The 19,961-nt window shown below is 39.9% G+C and overlaps 1 protein-coding gene across 1 annotated transcript in view; it reads left to right on the top strand.

Moving 5' to 3' along the window:
- Positions 1-19,961, top strand: part of LOC127581617 (CUB and sushi domain-containing protein 1-like) — a 1,418,367-nt gene that overhangs the window by 1,340,510 nt on the left and 57,896 nt on the right. Inside the window, 1 exon segment of the mRNA XM_052036133.1 lies at positions 7,303-7,485. Coding sequence (XP_051892093.1) covers positions 7,303-7,485 — 183 coding nt within the window.

The following is a 19,961-nucleotide window of genomic DNA, read 5'->3' as shown; positions in this document are numbered from 1 at the left end:
ATTTTAAACAGTATAAATGATAGAGATGGAATGCGTACACAAAGTTAATGATCCTATAACCTATGGGGAAAGTTTTTTTTTGAAGAAAGTGCTGGTTCCCTGCACAGTTCATTGAATAGTATTTGCTTTAAACAGTTGGGCATCATAATACCAGCAGTGGAATCTGTAACAGTGAGATACCAAAAGGAAAAAAAAGATTTCTTTGGCATCTTTCGTGACATAAAGATGCCTCAGAGAAGTACAGTATGGGCTTGCCAGTCCAGCTCTTCACAAACCTGCATCCCCCAGTTACTGGCATTTCAGAGGAAGCTGCTGAGCCAGCAGAGCGACAGCACCATTGGAGCAGATGTGCCAGCCCTTGATTAACCAAAATATTTGATTCACCAACATGTGCTGGTTGATCAAGTTTTTATTGGGCAATGTTACTTACCCCATTCACTCGTTCCTGATTCCTGGTCTCCCTCAATGAGATGTTTATGGCCCACTCTTTTAACCACATGCCATTCAAAAAAAAAGAAACTATGCAAGGAAGTGTTTGCCAAGGCTTTATCACCACCTACTTAAGGATCTTTCGGGATGGACAATAAATGTGGGACTTGCCAGCGACACCCATGTCCTGAAAATGAATTAAGATGATGGCCTGCCAGCAATGGTTGCCCAGCCCGCATTGATGGATGCTTCTGCAGCATAATCAATGGAACTGGTGGGGAAAAAATACCCTGAAGAAAGTACGTAGGTGAGTTACGGCTCAAAACATAGACACTGTGTTTGTTAGGCTGAGTCAAAATTAATCCAATTGAATGAAACACAACTGCCATTATCTGATTGGTTCAGTTTGAAGTGAATTTCAACCACAATTTACTGATTGCATCCAAAATGATAACGCAAGCCACAATTTCTAACTTTGCTGATAACACCAAACTTGGCAGTGTTGTGAATTGCAGAGAGGATAGTAATAAATTGCATCAGGATATGACAAAGTCCCTCATGGTAGGTTGGTCAGGAAGATTAAGATGCATGGGATCCATGGTGACTTGATATTTTGGATTCAGAATTGGCTTGCCCAAAGAAGACAGAGGGTGTGGTGGAAAGGTGTTATTCTGGCTGGAGGTCTGTGACCAGTGGTGTTCCGCAGGGATCACATTCCCCACATGTACATTGGTTAGTAGGTTTGCAGACGACATAAAAGTTGGTGGAGTTGTGGACAATGAAGAAGGTTGTCAAGGGGTACAGCAGGATATAGCTCAGTTACAATCATGGTCGGAGAAGTGTCAGATGGAGTTTAATCTGGTAAATGTGTTGCACTTTGGGACATCAAATATAAGGGGAAAGTATACAGCTAATGGCAGGACCCTTAACAGCATTGATTTACAGAGGGATCTTGAGGTTCAACTCCATACCCCCCTGAAAGTAGTAACACAAGTTGATAGAGTGGTAAAGAAGGTATGCTTGCCTTTGTTGCTGGAGACATAGAGTACAAGAGTCAGGAAGTCATGATGCAACTGTATAACACTTTGGTAAGGCCATACTTGGAGTACTGTGTGCAGTTCTGGTCACCCCATTGCAGGATGGATGCCAAGGCCTTGGAGAGAGTGCAGAAGGGATTTACTAGGCTACTGCCTGGATTAGAGAGCATTAGCTATAAGGAGAAGTTGGATAAACTTGGATTGTTTTCTCTGGAGCATCAGAGGGTGAGGGGGACCTGATAGAAGTTTATAAAATTATGAGAGGCATAGATAGGGGAGAGAGCCAGAAACTTTTTTTCTCAGGGTAGAAAAGTAGAATACTAGAGGGCATAGCTTTAAGGTGAGAGGGAGAAAACTTAAAGGGAATGAGCAGGTCAGTATTTTTACCCAGAAGGAGGTGCGTTTCTGGAGCATGCTGCCAGGGGTGGAAGTGGACACAATAGCGGCATTCAGGAGGCTTTTAGATAGGCACATGAATGTGCAGGGAATGGGGGGACATAGATTATGTGCAGGCAGAAAGCATTATTTTAATTTGGCATCATGCTCGGCATAGACATTGTGAGCCAAAGGGCCTGTTTCTGTGCTGTACTGTTCTATGATATAAACAAGCTGGTAGAATGGGCAAACATGTGGCAGATAAAGTTTAATGTGGAGAACTGTGAAGCAATGCATTAGATAGGAAGAATAAGGAGAGGCAGTATAGGACTCTTTTCCAAAAGGGGTGCAGGAGCCCAGGGACTTGGGAGTATAAGCACACAAGTCTTTGAAGGTGGCAGGGCAGGTTGGCAAACAAGTCAGTAAGGCATGCACACTTCTGTGCTTTATCAGAAGAAGCCAAGCATTTCAAAGCAGGGAAGTCATGCTGAACCTTTATAAAATCTGGCACAGCCTCAGCTGAAGCATTGTGCTCAATTCTGGCTACCTCATTATAGAAAGGATGTGAAGGGTTTAGAGAACATCTAGAAAAGATTTATGGGCAAAATTCCTGGGATGAAGGACTCTACAGTTACAAGGATAGATTAGAGAGGTTGGAACTGTTTTCTTTAGAGAAGGATGAGGTGAGATTTGAAAGAAGAAGACAAGATGATGAAGGGTTTAGATAAAATTGATAGTAGGAGGCTGTTCCCATTGATGGAGGTGTCAAGTATTATAGATCACACGTAAAACGTAAAAGAGGAAGAAAATTAAGGATGACGTAAGGAAAAAACTTCACGCAGTGTGTGATTTGAATCTAGAATGGACTGCCTGCAGATGTGGTGGTGGCAGATTCCATCATGACCTTCAAAATGGAATTGCATGGATGAGGAAAAAATTGCAGTGCTGTCGAGAAGGTACTGAGAGGTGGAGCTTGTGAGTTGCTCTGGAAGAGAGTGGGTATGAACTCGATGGGCCAAATGGCCTCCTTCTCTGCTGCAATCATGCTATGAATTCTGTGCTACTCTACTAAGCAAATTGTTTATCTTAGTAAATGGTGATTATATCATATCATGAATCCTTTGTTATGAACACATCCAGTTAAGCAACCATAATAACCATTACGTTGGGAAGAACAAAGTCTAAGACTGAAAAATCCAACAGCATTTATTGTGCATATTTTACATCTGTGTTCTTCTGTAAAATCTCGAGTAAGTCACATGTTATATTGAAAGCTTTTATTTCCAATGGGAATTCAAAAGTCAAATGTCAAAACATCACTTTTATACTTGTTACTTTTAATTCTTATACCACTTGGCAGCTTCTGAAAGCATTTCAATACAAAGTATTGATACTAGCTTGCAATGTTATATGATGCTGGATGATTTTATCCACCAATCAATGAAACTATTATCGAGTTACAGTGTCTTGCAGCACAGAAACAGCCCCTGCGGCCCAGTTGGTCCATGCTGACCAAGATGCCCATCCCCGCTAATCCCATTCGCTTGCATTTGGCCCATATTCTTCTAAAAGTTTCCTATCCGTGTACCTGTCCAACTGTCTTTTAACAAGATTTTCTCAAAAGAAATTTCATTTGTCATTTTTTTCATCAGTAATTCAGCATTTTAATAAACAAAGTGAAGTCTTTTTTTCATATTGGTCAAATATGTGATAAAATCTGACCTTTTAGACTGTATTTTACGACTAATATTGATGTATTATTTCAAGGCTTCTACATATTCCAAGATGGATATTTGTTTGTTGAATTTCTCAGCATTTAATTTGTGCACTAACAGCCATGGGGTGACAAAAAGCTGCATCCTGAGAGGATTTGAGACTTTCTGTACTGCTTTCAAAAGACTTGGAAGGAAACTGCAGGCAAAGCTTTCAAAGTGTTGGTTTCAGACAGATGATGAATTCAATACATTGCCAATTGTGCTTTTCTGTAGCTGACAAACAACAGTTGTGAAAAGCATTCATATGAATAGCTCCAAACTCTTTGCTTTCCTTTCCTTTTCTGTATTTACATAAAAATACTGGGAAAATGTAATCACAATGAACTTTTTCATTGCTTTATGTAGTTTTGTTAGTTGAAATTTCCATTTTATTAAAATGTGAGAGACAGCAAATGTACCAACAGTACATCAAACCTTTGCTGCAGCAATGATGGCTTATGAGGAAATGTACATCTGCTGCCTCCAATTTTCCATCCATTAATTGCAAGTAGAATATTTATGCCTCAAAACATAATTAAAGACAGGAGCCGACTGATAATGTTGAAAATGGTGAGAGATATACCAGAGAGATGCAACATTATTGATACATTCTGGGTGGAAGCTAACATTGGGAGAACAGTGCAAAGATTACGGTTATTTCACAAGGGGCCAAAGATTATGTGAACCCCATTCTACTGCACTTTTATTCTTGTCATGGTGCTTGATGTTCATCCCCCATTTTATCAGATCCCGGCAATCCCAAATTTGCCACTCAAATATTCCAAATATTCTCATTTTTGAGGCTTCATAAGTTGTCACAGATATAAAGCATATGTTAACTCTCCATTCGCTTACGTTAAATGTCAAAAAAGCAAGAGAGATATGAAGCTTTTTAATGAAACATTTAGAAAGGATTGGGCATTCAGATCCTCCACCCTGTTCTACCTTTCATTTAAACATGGGGGGTTGATTTATATTCTCTCACCCTTAGTTCTCTTGTCTCGCTAAAATCTATTCATTATAGCTTTGATTTCTTTTATTAACGTACCCACAAAACCTTTTTTGTGAACATCGAACAAACAACAGGCGAATCCCCAGTGCCCCAGTTTGAAGCATTCTCCTTCTTCAGCAATGCTTCAGGTTCTAGAATGATTTACTTCCACTCTGGTTTTGTCTGAGGTTGCTGATGAGACCAATGTAGGAACTGCTGACTCTTCCTCGAATGGAACGGGTGGTGGCTGACAGGGGTGTTTGGGGGGTGGGGGTGGTAGGTGACCAGTTTGTGAGTTGCTCTCCTCCTGTACTTCTGTGCATGGCCTTGAAGTTCTCAAAATGATCCTCAATACTCCCAGTCACGGGATGAATGCGCAAACTTCACACCAACAATATCCAGGGTCGAGGTGGACTCTTTACCTCACAGTCTACCTCATCGTGGCCTTGCACCTTGTTGTCTGCTTGCACTGCACTTTCTCTGTTACTGTCACATTATATTCTGCATTCTGTTATTGCTTTTCCTTTGTACTACTTCAATGTACTGATGTGATGAAAGGATGTCTGGATGGCATGCAAAACAAAGATTTTCACTGTACCTCGGTACATGTGATAATAATAAACCAATTAAGTAGCATTAACTGTTGCACCACCCTGCCACCATTATAGGAACTCAGGCATGGCCATGCCTCTGAATATCAAGGGGACATGGTTAGCTGTTATGGTCTTATTGTATGTGAGCATCAACTGTATCATTTTGGGAGAGTCTACAAACAGAACTGAACACTGTAATCATCAGCAAATATCTCTTCTGACTTTCTGATAGACTCGGTCATTGATGAATACATTTGAGCCTGGGAATATGCCCCGAGAAATTTAAGTAGCAGTGTCTTAATGTTGGAATTGTTGACTATCCTCTGTGCCAGGCATGATTCCAGCTAGTGGAGAGTTCTGCCTTTAATTTTTATTGATATGAGGGCTCATCAATGCATCCATCAATGAATTGATGCCTTGATGTCAAGAGCAGTCAGTTTCACGTCGGGGGTAATAAAGACTGGAGTTAAGTGGTGCAGGCAGAATCTAAGCTAAGCATCAACAGGCAGGTCATTGGAAAGTGTATGGGTTGATGCACCATCCATGATACCTCCGACACTTTGCAGTTGATTGAGAGTTGACTCATTGCACAATCACTGGCCGATTGGATGTGCTGTGCATTTTGTGAACAGGAAATACCTACAAATGTTCTGCATTGTCAGATAGATGCCAGTGTTGGAAATCTATTGGAACAGCTTGGCTGGAGGGCACAGCTCAATCCAAACTGATACTGGCACATTACACAGACAGGAAAGAGAGCTGGAGAAACGGAGAGCTCTCGGGATGGAACTCCAGATGTCAGGGCTTCACCAACTGAAGGCACAGCCACCAGAGGTAGAATGATTGAAAGATGTTAACGCTTCAGAGGACAAAGTATACTCTGTCACAATCTGAAAGCACTGTTGACTATGCATCATAAAAACCTGCTTAAAGCTGTTTCAGTGCTGACAAAACGGGATGCTGTTCTTTTGTACAACCACATGTCTCATGCAATCAGAGTCACAGAGCCATACTGCACAGAAACAGGACCTTCAGTCCAACAGGTCCACGCTGGCCATCTAAGCTAGTCCGATTTGCCCACGTTTGGCCCATATCCCTCTTAACCTTTCCTATCCATGTACCTGTCCAAGTTCCTTTTAACTGTTGTTATTGTACCTGCCTCAACCACTTTCTCTGCCAGCTCACTACATTCACTGACCACCCTCTGGGTGAAGAAGTTGCCCCTCGAGTTCCTAATAAATTTCTGCCCTCTCATCCTAAACCCACGTCCTCTAGTTCTTGATTCCCCAGCCCTGGGCAAAAGACTATGCGCATTCATCTTGTTTATGGCCCTTATTTATGTAGGATGAAGCTGGGCCACTGTGGGAAGGGTCAAGTGTGGATGTCACATTACATGCAACAATTCCTTTTCCAATTGCAGATAAACTCACTGTTTTCACAGTGTATCTAAGCGACACATTTTCATATACTAGCTTTGCAATGAGAAAGTGTTGACATCACTAAAACCTTAATACGCTATTGTTTGAATAAACAATACTTTGAAGGTAGTTCTGATTTTAGGTCTGTAAAAATAGCAAATCACACAGTTTAAAAGTTTATATCTTACTGTCTTGTGAGACAGGATGACACTATTTATTTTGCCAAAATAAGTAACTCCACACAAGAGCATTTATATTTGACATTCTAATATATTGGATTGTACTGAAACTAAACCAGACATGCTCATCAGCTTCAGTCCCAGCTTTTGCATGAGTTACCTATCTCGCCACTGAATTGTGCGCAACACAAGAAAAATAAATTGCTTCGTCATTGCTTCAGTTTATGTATTACATCAGTCCAGTTGCCAATTCAGCCAAGTGTTCTGCCATCTGGATCAAGTTGTAGACCACACCTAGGAGTTCATTCCTAAGCACATGCCTCCAATGCCTGTGTACATCCCTACTTATTAGAGTTCTTTGGATTGATTTCAAACATGTAATCTCATTGTGTAGGGCTGACTTCATCTATTATCAGTGCCTTTGGTATGGTTATTTTTTTATTTAACACTGATGGCAGGATTGAATCATTCTATACATGAAAAATAATTTTGCATTATGATGTTTGTTCATTCCTTTGGCTTGCAGGGGATAGTCTTGGATTTTGTGGTGATCCAGGAATCCCAGCACATGGCATTCGGCTTGGCAAAGACTTTCAAGTGAAGAACATGGTCCGATTCACCTGTGAAGCTGGCTATGCACTAAGGGGATCTTCAGAACGTATTTGTCAGCCAGATGGAACCTGGAGTGGGAGCCAGCCTGAGTGTCAAGGTACCTGATTCATTGGGCATTCCAACACATCAACTGGGGAGCAAAGATCATTCCACTGGAACTTGTGATATGTCAGAAGAAGTAGTCTTATTCAATTCTTGAGTAAACATTACATCATTTAGAATTTAGTTGAGCTGTGTAATAAATAGCCCAATTTTTGTTTTGTTAATTTAACACTTTATAAAGATGCCTTGGCTATCTGCAAGTTTTGTTTTGGAAGCCAATTAATCTCTTTAAATATATATAGACACTATAACCTTAAAGTAAGCAAAAAGGAACAAAGTGATTGTTCTCTGGGGTACTAATTTATATTAAATTTAATTTTTAGTCATTTATTCATTATCGAATAAGCATAGCATTAACATTTCTCTTTGAGTATATAATAGCAAAGTAGCACACATGCATTAGGCTTTGGACATAGATATATATATAAAAAACACTGTAGTTTACTTGTGTTAAGCTTTATAAATTTGTTCAGCTATATTTCATAGTATTCCATTCCAAAAAGAGGAAATTTTTTAAAGATCTACTTTATCTTGCTTCTTTCAAGGACTCCTTGTGTTTGAGTAATTTATTATGAGATTAATTCCTCTATCATTATTGAGAGGTTCGTGAAGGGTTGGTTAAAATAAGTTGGGTCAAAGATATTGTTCAAAGGAGAGCAACTAATGATATGGCTTAAAGAAAGAATTAATCTTTCCTTTAATCAGGCCCATCTGCAGGAAATCTTTTTAAGAAGGGTTGACTAAAACTATGGCTGAAGTGGAAGTGACTACAGTACAGTTAAATCCCAGCCTATGAACAAAGAGCAAAGAGTTACTGATGAAAAGGATGGTAAAAGAGAGGCTGATTAAAGAGATGATTTCAGTATGATGGATTGATATGAATCCTAGTCCCATAATCTAGACATTAATTGTACTTCACATTACTGGTTCCATTAGAGGAGCTAAATTGGAAACGAGCATGCAGCAGGTTCGATGCTAAGTTTGATGAATGTGTTCAATTTCAACACATGTATGCTTAAATTATGAAATATAACGGACACTAGAAATCACCTGAACCTAAATAGATCATTTCAGAATTTGTAGAGATTATGATATTGAATGAGTACTTTAGATTGCATACTTTACTGTATCTCTCTTTGTCACCTAATCCAAGGAAGGGATCATCATTGCCTCTCATCATTTTAACACTTGGATGTGTGAAAGCATTAGTACTGAATTAGGAAGGGTCTTTGCAATACCTTTCTGATATAGTTTCCAATATGCTGTATAATAAATTGTAACTAAAGCAACATTAAGTATAGAATTGATGAATTGATCATTTTTGTTGATGAAATCAAAGTAAGATTTACCATTTCGAAAGAAATATACACAGGTGACTAAACTCATCTATCAGCATTAAGCACAGTATCTCAATGGTGTGTGGAGATGCACTGATTTACATATCACCATATCCTTGCATATACCTTTTGGAGGGAACATGGTAAGGGAGAGGAGTACATGGACTGAATTTGTGAAGTAATGGGAAATAGAAGAGCAGGATATGAACGATCCCAGTAAAAAGCCACAGTATAAAGAAAGACACAAATGTCTGGATGAAGTAAGAATGGGAGATCCCTTTCCCAGAAAAACATGAGTGAACCAGATAGCTTGTGCAACAGTTCAGTTATTTTGTGTTCATGGGCTTTTAATTTCAGATTTATTCAGTCACTTGAATTTAAATTCCCCAGCTTCAAGCTCATGTTCAGGCCCCTATTACTAGTTCAGCAACTTAACCACGATGATACAGTACCCCAGAGTTTAGCTAATTGAATAGACAGATAAAAGATGTGGAATTCACAAGCACAGCCAGTGGTTAAGTTGAATAACATTATTGCATTTAAGATGAAATTAAACAAGGACATGAAGGGCTAATGAAAAGAAGGATGTTGTCAGTGGAGTGAGACAAAGGATTAAGAAAGGTGGCTTTTATGGTACATAAACAGCACTGTGATCCAGATAGGCTGAATTTTACTGTGTAAGTATATTTTGTTACTTTAAGACATCTATGGTCAGACTTCTTTGTTAGCTGTTAGGAATTTACTTTGCTATATGCAGTGGGATTAGCTGGGACCCAAACTGATGAACCTTATAATGTATGTGGTGGGTGGACAAAATTTAGCCTTAGGCTTGTGACTTTAAATAAAGACAAAACACAAGCTGGGCAGTCTTTCAGAATCAGATTTATTATCACTGATGTATGTCGTGAAATTTGTTGTTTTGCAGCAGCAGTACAGTGCAAGACGTAAAGACATAAAAATTATTATGTTACAAAAATAAATAAGTAGTGCAAAAGAGGAATAATGAGGTAGTGTTCATGGACCGTTCAGAAATCTGATGGCGGAGGGGAAGAGGCTGTTCCTGAAACATTGAGTGTGGGTCTTCAGGCTCCTGTACCTCCTCCCCGATGGTAGTAACATGAGGAGGTTACCTCTTCCTGGATGGTGAGGGTCCTTCATGATGGATGCCTCCTCTTGAAGATGTCCTCGATGGCGGGAAGGGTTGTGCCCGTGATGGAGCTGGTCTCCCAACAAGGAAGTTGAGGATCCAGTTGCAGAGGGAGGTACAGAGGCCCAGGTTTTGAAGCTTGTTGATTAGTACTGAAGGGATGATGGTGTTGAACACCGAGCTGTAATCGATAAACAGCAGCCTGACGTGTGTTTTGCTGTCGTCTAGGTGCTCCAAAGCCGAGTGGAGAACCAGTGAGATTGTGTCCGCTGTAGACACATTTACACATTCTCTCTCACTTCAACACCAGAAGGACTGCAGCAGTTCAGGAAACATCTCTCCTTCAGTGACTCAAAGTTAGGGATGGATTTGCTAACATCATCCATACTACAAAAAGTGAATTTTAAAAAATATTGCATTTCCTGAGTTGCCCTGAGCAGCTGGTAATGGTTCATTATCTCGAATGGCTGAAGTACATGTTGCTGAAAGTATTTGTTGTGTTTGCCATGCTACTTATTCAGTAGGATTATTGATTTATGTTCGGTTAGAATGAGGAGAACTTGGATGTGATCGTGCTGGAGAGGGTGCCAAGGAGATTTGCCAGGATGTTATCATGATGGAGCATCCTGGAGCAGAGGAGGTTAAGAAGGGGACATGATTGAGTTGTATAAAATAATGTGCGGTTATAGATAGGGTAGACTGCAAGAAACTTTTGCCATTATCAGAGGTGAATATAACCAGAGGACATAGATTTAGAGTAAGCAGCAAGAGACTGAGGAATCTGAGGGGAGCCTTCATCACCCAGAGAGTGGTGAGTTCCTGGAACTCCACTGGCAGAGAGAGTAGTGAAAGCAGAGTCACTGATAGAATTTAAGAGATGCCTAGACGATCACTTGGCTCATAGATTTCTATGCCTGGGTGATTCAGATGCTGGAAAATAGGATTAATGTGGAAGTGTGCCCACTGGTTGTGGTGGGACAATTGGCCTCTTTCTTTGCTGCATGATTCTATGACTTTGATAGTGTTTGCATGGTCTTGCTGTGCTTATCTTTGAGGTAGAAGGGGGTGTGGTTTGATAAGTGCTGCTGAAGAAGACTTGGTGTACTTCTCTACAGCAAATTTTAGATAGCGCACACTGCCATCACTGTATGTTGGAGATGAAGCATTTTGACACTTAGTCCAGTAGTCCAGTGAATGAGATGTCAATCAAGTGGACTGCTCTTCTTAGATTGCACTGAACTTCTTAAACTGTGCCGTGCAAATGGTGAGTGGTCCATCACACTTTTTTTGTGTCTTATAAATTGTGGAGATTCCCTGGGGAGTCTGGAGATGGGCCACTCTTTGCAGAAAAGACAACGTGGGACCTATTCTTGTCACTAATGCATTCACAGTTGAACCAGCTAATTTCCAGATCAGTGGTAGGGGAATTGATGATGTCAATACCAATTAATGTAAGGATGGATGGCTCGGGCTTTCTCTTGTGGGAAATGATCATTGTGTAATACCTGTGTGGTGAGGATGTTATTTGCCATAGCTTGTTTGTTGCCCAGGTGCTGCACTTGTGTATGGATGACCTCATTATCTGAGGAATTGTGAATGGAGCTGAATAATACACTGTTCTCAGCAGACACTCTCATATCTGACGCTAAAGGCAGGTGAAAGGGGCTTGATGAAGTCATTGAGTTACAGTTGGGCCAACATTACCAATAACAGTAACTCATATGACATCCAGCTTATTCTGTCAGTTAATTATCTTATTGCATTCCATGTCAGGCTAAGTAAAGTCCCACAAGGAAAATGGGTTTAATCGTGTTACAAGAAGTTATAAGTACTATCAGAAGGACTGCCTGTGTTAAACCATTTGCACTGCAAGGTCTAAGATTTATTGTCAGAACTCAGTCTTGTTGAGAATCCCCAGCTGATGCGTCAGCCCTCAGATCCTGCACCAGGTCAGATCTGGCACAGGATCCCAAACCACAGTGGGAAAACAAATTGCTGCAGGTACTGGAAAACTGAAACAGAAACAAAAAAATGCATCCCAGCAATATCTGAGAGAGGGTTAATGTTCTGGATGTTTGTTTTAGTTGGATTTTTGGTGGAGCTTGTTCTGCCCAACTCAATGATCTCATGGGATGACATTACATTGCACAATTAAGTATGTGGATGAGCACTTGAAATAGCACTGTATATTAATGGGTATGGCCCAAGTGCTGGGAAATGAGACTATTGTAGACAGGTATGATGGTCAGCATGGACCTACTGGGCTGAAGGGCCACTTTCCATGTTGTATGATGCTATGTCTATGACTTGAAGGCCCTACCGCCATATAGGAGTTCAGCATTTTGGATCAGGATCAGGATGGCTTTGGGCAGCAATTTACATATGTGAATGGAAAGTGCATGCATTTCACCATTGGGAGCAACTCGTGGCCTATTAACTCAGTTTCTATCACCACAAATGCTTCCTGACCTGTTGAATATATCCAGAACATTTTTCTTGTTTATTTTTCTAAGAACAGTAAAAGACATAGATAGAAGACTACCCTTTCAATCTTGAAACCCATGTTAAATACCACCCAGACTGCTCTAATTAAAGTCCCTACTGTGGCAGAGTCTGTCCGACCAGAAATAAACTCTCATATCTCTAACTAATTATATTGCCTCTGTGTCAGAAAATTTTGCATAACTTGGCAGTCTGCTAATTGCCACAGTCAGGTTTACTAGGATTGGTAGACAGAAATGAATGTGCTAACGGGTTTGCAAAATTAAGACAAATTATTGAATCTATATAGATCTGATAACCATATTGAAAACATTCAACTATTTATCACATATCTCTCTGAATACCATACAAATCTTGCTTGACTTAAGAATTAAAAATATAGTTGTATTGTTCTCAGTGTCTTGACACCACGGCGTTACTGATGGAGGGAAGCAGTGTAGGCTTGAATAACAACTGAAGTTATAAACTTATGCAAAATTTATTCTCAACCAAAAGTAGAAACATAAAATGTACTAAATGTATGGCTGTTTAAGTATATTCAACAAGTAAATTAATTCATCAACTGAGGAGTAATTAAATATAGTCAATAAATTAATTTTGCTAAAATGTGTCCATGGGCATCACTTCCCAAACCTATGACTTCCATGCCGGGACATACTTAGTATGGAAGCACCATCATTTCAGTGTTCTCCTTCAAATCACACAAACAGAAGTGGAATTCACTAAGGTGGAGACAGAAACCCTTCTCATATTTATCTGAACTTCAAGCCACAGACTGAGAATTGGAAATCATTGTAACATAGTTCCATTTCTTGCCCAGAATGGACAAGGGGCCATACTCTGCCATAGATCTCAAAGCATATTGGTTTATACATACATCACCTTCTTTTAGCAATGCGTCGACAAAATCCTGGAGCACCTACCCAACAATGCTGTTGAAGTACAGCATCAATGAAACAACACTATTATTATGGGCAGTCACTTTTCTTGACTATAAGGTAATACCCATTAACCATTTGAATGAGTATTTATTTAAAGTTGATAAAAATAAAAAAAAAATAACTGAGGATATTGGAAATCTGAAATAAAATATTAAATACTGGAATGTCTGAGGTCATAAAAAGATGCAACATTACAAGGATCCCATAATGGCTCCCTCCAACTGCAAGTTGCAGAAAGCTCCTTCCCATCACTGAATAACTTAAAAATCCTCCATTGATTTATTTTTAAATCACTAAACCATGTTTCAATAGTCAATCATTTAGAACATCACTTAGAAGCAAGAACAGGTCATCTGCACCCACCTTCCAATCTCTCCCTGCTCCTGCTTTCAATAAGATTTTAGTTGGTTCTCAGCCTCAATTCCACTTTCTCGACCCATTCCTCGATCCTTGAATCCCTTGGAACCTAAAATTCTGTTCAATTCAGCTTTGAATATGGTCAATAAGCATCCACAGTCCTTTGAGGAAGAAAATTCCAAAGATTGATGGTGCTCTGGATAACCAAGTCCTGCTCATTTTGATCCTTTGTGGCCAAGATCTTATCCTGAGATTATGACCCCAACTTCTAAACTCTGTAGCCAAAGGAAGCAGTCTCCCAGTATCCACCCTGTCAAACCTGAAAGAATCTTAAATGTGCAAAGCATGTATTCCTATTATTCTCATGACTGTAAAGAACATATCCGTCATTATTCCTGTGGGACAATGCCCTCATCCCAGAAATCAATCCAATGTGCTGTTGTAGCACCATTGTACACAAAATGTGTCACAGCTACTTTGGAAGAACAGAGACAATATGGAGGTGAAGTATATTTGCTCCCTCCTCTGTAGATTCAGAACAATTCCTGACTATTTCTCAAGCTGATGGTTCAAACCTGGGCTTTTGTATGCTCCAATCCTCCTGTATCCTACGATAAACAATGTGACATCTTAGAATGTACTGACTTCAGAATCTACTGATGAACAATCTTTAAAAAGAGTCCTTTCTGAGCAATTGATTCTTCTTTCATGCTTATTATGACATCAGTTTGAATTGTTTTGTTCAGCCCTCCCATGCATTCTTCCTTCCTCAGTATACAGATCTTGTCTTCTCATTGCCTGATTTTATTGACTGCAGCTGTTTCTCAGTGGCTGAATGTTCTGCAGAATTCCATCTATGTGTGTCATTGAAGTTCCATAAAAGCTTTGATCTAATTTTGGAACATGACAATACCTGCCAATGTTATTTTTTCTTTAATTTGTCCAAAATCATGTCCAGAAAACTCTGGACACTGAGGTGAAGGCTTGCGTTTTTGGGAGATAATTCACCAAATTTGTTAAAGTGAAAGAGAAATGAATAGCTTGCAATCCATGCGAATACAAAAGATTTCCGATGAGGTATTCATAAATATCTTCACCACCCCTTTGCCCAGCTTACTTTTCTACATGTGTACACATTTCAGCTGTGATAAGCTCATTGGATATCTCTCTCCAAGACACAGGTTTGGGAGAGAAATTCATTTTGGTTACACTGAGGTCAATGGAATCAACCTACAGTAGTGAGGCCAAATGGCAAATAATGTTCTCACACCTGTCTGTCAAAGGTGGCCAAGGCCAAATGAAAGCAGTAACAGGAAAGATCCATTTCCCTTTGTGGAGAGGCATAGATTTAAATTAATTGGTAGAAAAGATTAGAGGGGACTTTAGAGAAAAAAAAATCACTCAATGAGTGGTGGGGGCAACCATAGAGAAGCTGTAAAACTCATTGGCTGATAGGGTGGTGGAGGCAGAAACCCTCACCATATTTAAGAAGTACCTGGATGAAGATTTGGAATGTCATAATCTGCAGGGCTATGAGACAAAAGCTGGTAAATAGGGTTTAATTAAATTCCATTTTTGAACAGGATGGGCTGGATGATCTCTTTCTGCCATAATATCCTAAAATACTCTGAATTTCTCCCGAAAAGAGCCTTCCCATGCCCAGGAATAACCCTGATGGCCTTTATCTGGACCTTACTGCAAATCAAATGCCTTCCCTGAGGTGGGAACAAAACAATATGCATTACCTCTGGATGTGATCCCACCGAAGCCACATATGTATCCTGAACATGGCATGCAGTAGAATCCAGGACTGTAATTAAAGCAGAGAAGCTGCTGAAAATATTAAGTCTTTGGAGAGGAAGCAACACTGCAGTTTGATGACTTTTAATCTGATTTTCAGCATTTACTGATTTTGATAGCTGGACTGTTTGGTTTATCTAAACACCTGACACTGTGCTTGAGGTTTCAGGGTTCATTCACTCTCAGGACCTTCATATTTGTTTAACCTAAGCACACATGTTATATTCAGTTCCTTAATTTTAAGCACTCACATACATAACTGCTAACTTAACTGCATCAAAAGGTATTAATCCTGAACCTTTTTCTCCCAATCTTCTCCTTCCATTAATACAAGTGTGAGTAGCTTAGTGGTTAGCACGGTGCTATCACAGCGCCAGCAATTGGGGTTCGATTCCCGTCACTGTCTGTAAGGAGTTTGTACGTTCTCCCGTGTCCGCGTGGGTTTCCTCTGGGTGCTCCGGTTTCCTCCCACATTCCAAAGACATATGGGTAGGTCAATATGGGTTTAAAAATGGGTGGCGCGGACTCGTTGGGCTGGAAGGGCCTGTTACCACGCTGTAAATAAAAAAAAATTTAAAAATAAAAAAAATTTTACAGGAATCCTAAGCATAACCTTCTAAGGATGATAACATGAACTGTAACAATAGTAATAGTAATAGTAACTGTAACAATAGACATTGATTACCACCCAGTGGCTGCTCCCACATTCCCAACCAGACTAGAATCACAAGGATCACCCCCATCAGAAGCAAGATGTGTATCTTCAGTAAAATGCAAGTTAACATACCCATCTGTAAGAAGAAATCCACAATAATTTAAATGAAATGTTTTTACAAATCCTTGTAATAGATTGATTATCTGCTCCACTGCAGTTATAAACAATGTACCTCCCTTAAGACATATGCAGATGGTTGTCCAACCTCAGGGGCCCTGTTCAACTGCACAATCTACTAATATCTATCATGTAAACTCATTAGTACCGTGCTGGAAAGATGAATATTTGAATATTTATTTGAGGACAACAGCAATCTGGAGATATGGGAGTACCTCTGAGAAATTTGTGAAGGCTGAGGTAATATAGTGGTTGGGGAAATCTGTCAAAAGCTGCAACATATGTAAAGAGATTAGAACATCACTTGATCTATGAAAGCCCATTGTTAGCCATGGAGAGAGGTATTAAGTGTATAAGAGCTTAGACTGGAGGTGATTTTGATGCTGTTATTGACACTGTCAACTTGTAATTTCCTCTTATTTGTCAGCTACCCCCCTCCTTTCACTCTTGGCAATAATTTCCTAACCACATTGTCCATGGCAACTGAACCAACCTGCCTGGTAATTTGGTAAAATCTTCTTCCCTAATATTAGCCTCAGACTAAATAACTGTTTAATAATAAATAAACAACCTGTTTCCGCCTTTGGAACATGGGAAGGGTTGGGATGGGTATCGTGGTTAGGGAATGGGAAAGACCACTGGTGTGAACTGATGGGGAAAATATAAGTAGCAGTAAAGCTGGGAAAAGAATCAATGAAATAAGGAAAGGAACCTTTTGCTGAGTCCTAATATACACAAGTCTACCTCCTAAAACAATTCGCTATTTTAAGGTTTTGCTGAAGTAGCAATCTCAGCAAGCAAAAGTGGAAGGTGGATGTAAGAAGAAGGATTATCCAGGTAGTGGGGAAGCTTTTCTAGTCAATAGATATTTTACTCTGTGTTGGGCTGGTGATCACTGTACTTGTTGAGGACCCATTGAAATTAATGTTCCTTATGGAAAGCAGGACATCAGCGTTACTGAAGTCCCATGTCCTGAACTACACTAAAGAAAACTGAAACAGAAGAACAATATTATTCTAGAGTTCTATTTATTTTCAATGCAGTGACATTATTTCATATTAAGCCATTACCATAGCAGAAAAATTTGAATACGTGTATTTTTAACTTGTCCAGGAATCCTCAACTATGGTGTTCAATTCACTCCCTGGATCTGAATGAATGATTACTCAGTAAGACGACCACCACATTACAGGTGTTTGGTAATGGAAATTCACCCAGACAAAATTCACAAATCACTACCCAAAATTTTGAGATACAAAATAAAATTTTCTCTTGTGATATTTATATATAAATAAATAAGTACAATTTTTTTTTCAACTCGTATTTCTTGACACTTGTTCAGATGACATGGTTTCATGTTACAGAAAATCACAATACTGGCCATTTTCTCGGAATACAATCCTCCTGTAACGTGGGGGTCACCTGTAGTTCTTCAAAATCAAAAGGGAAATTTAACAAGCAGTTTGTAAAAATAACAATGATTAACAACATTGACCCAGCTGTCCTTAGTGAGATTCCGAAACCCATTTCAGTAATGGGAAGTAGGAACTCCACATTGTCATCTCTTTCTACCTGTACTCCACAACTCCAGGTCTTCCAACTAAGACATCACTTCTACCTTCTCTCAGCCAAGAATCTACTGCTCCAACTTCCAAATCTTTATTGCATATTTTAACAGAGTCAATGTACTCCCATTGATTAGTTCTAGACCTCCGTTGTCTTGCCATTCGTTATGGAGCAAACAAGTTCCAGCCAACAGCACCACCCCTCACTATGTCACCCTCAGTGTGTCTCTCACTGTCCAACTCCTGCACTGTGCCCACCCCTCACTGTCCTTATGCCTCTTTGGCTTTACACTTCATCTGCTGTACTCCACACCACACCCTTCACTGCACCCATCCGTCACTGAACTTTCTCTTCACTTATCTACCTTTAGCTATTAACCACCTCTATTCCTGCTGGTCCTGCAGTTTACCATTCCCATCCATTGCTAGCTTTACTCCTCACTCCTATCCGTCAGTGTCCTCATCCATCATTATGTCCCATTGTTGTGTTTGCCCCATTTTATGCTTTATTGCCCTTGCACCTCACATTAATTATCATTTATGACGATATGCCACTTTATTTACCTTCCTACTTATACATTACCACAATGTCAGTGCCCCTCTAGCTAACAGTTTGTGTTTCATAAGGTTATTTCACTCTTCTTCCTCATCTATACCTCCATGATATTCACAGATGTGTTCAAAATTAACTCTTTATGAACAGACTTATACGTTAACCCTTGGCCTTTTAGTAAGATGGGTCTGCTTTATTGTTCAACAGCGTGGAACTAACCATTAACTTCAAGGTATCTTTGACTATATAATTGCCATCATTATCACTCTAGGTCTTACAGTTCTGAGTACAACTGTTCATTGGTTGGCCCACTTTTGGGAGTTTGCAAGAAAATAACACACTTAGTGTGGAAATCGAAACTATTTCCAGCTCTGCAATTACTGTATGGATTTTGGTTAGGCTTGAGATCTATAACATCTGGAGGTGCCTTGATTTTGATACAGAGCTCTCTGTACATTAGCATTCTTATCTGACTGAGCAATATGTCTACATTGCCTATATGTCTGGCCAGAGATGCTGAAAGAAGAGCCTTGCACTGCATCTGTGTATCCTTGTATACCTGGACTAACAGAAATGCACTGAGGCTGAAATCATTATTACAACAAACATTTGAAATTTACCTGTTGTAATTACCGTTGTATTTCCCAATAGGTGTAATGTTTAAAAATACAAGTGGGATCGGGAGGAGCTCATTCAGGAAGAGTAACAACTGGTGCAGAGCAGTACTGATGGAACATAAGAAACAATTGGCCCCCTGATCCTGCTGCACCATTCAATAAAATCATGGCTGATCCAATCTTGACCTCAACACTTTCCCATTCTCTCCCCATATCCCTCGACCACTTTGCAGTTTGGAACATAGAACATAGAACAATACAGCACGGGAGCAGGCCCTTCAGCCCACAATGTTGTGTCAAACCAATTACATTAGTAATAAAATGCCCAACTAAACCAATCCCTTCTGCCTACACAACGTCTATATTCTACCATTTCCCTCACATCCATGTGTCTATCTAAGAGCCTCTTGAATTGTATTGAATTGAAGAGCTATTGTATTTGCCTCCACCACCACCACCCCAGGCAGTGCATTCCAGGCACCCACCACTCTCTATGTAAAAAAAACTTGCCCCATACATCTACTTTGAATTTACCCCTATCACCTGAAATGCATGTCCTCTGGTATTAGACATTCAAACCCTGGTGAAAAGATACTGGCTGTCTACTCTATCTATGCCTCTCATAATCTTATAAACCTTTATCAGATCTCCCCTCAGCCTCCACCACTCCAGAGAGATCAACCCAAGTTTGTCCAACCTCTCCTCATAGCACATGCCCTCTAATCCAGACATCATCTTGGTAAACCTCTTCTGCACCCTTTCCAAAGCCCCTACATCCTTCCTATAATGGGGCAACCAGAACTGAACGCAATACTCCAGA

Source organism: Pristis pectinata, chromosome 22, assembly GCF_009764475.1.
Source record: "Pristis pectinata isolate sPriPec2 chromosome 22, sPriPec2.1.pri, whole genome shotgun sequence".
NCBI lineage: Eukaryota > Metazoa > Chordata > Chondrichthyes > Rhinopristiformes > Pristidae > Pristis > Pristis pectinata.
This window is presented reverse-complemented; position numbering and strand designations above follow the sequence as displayed.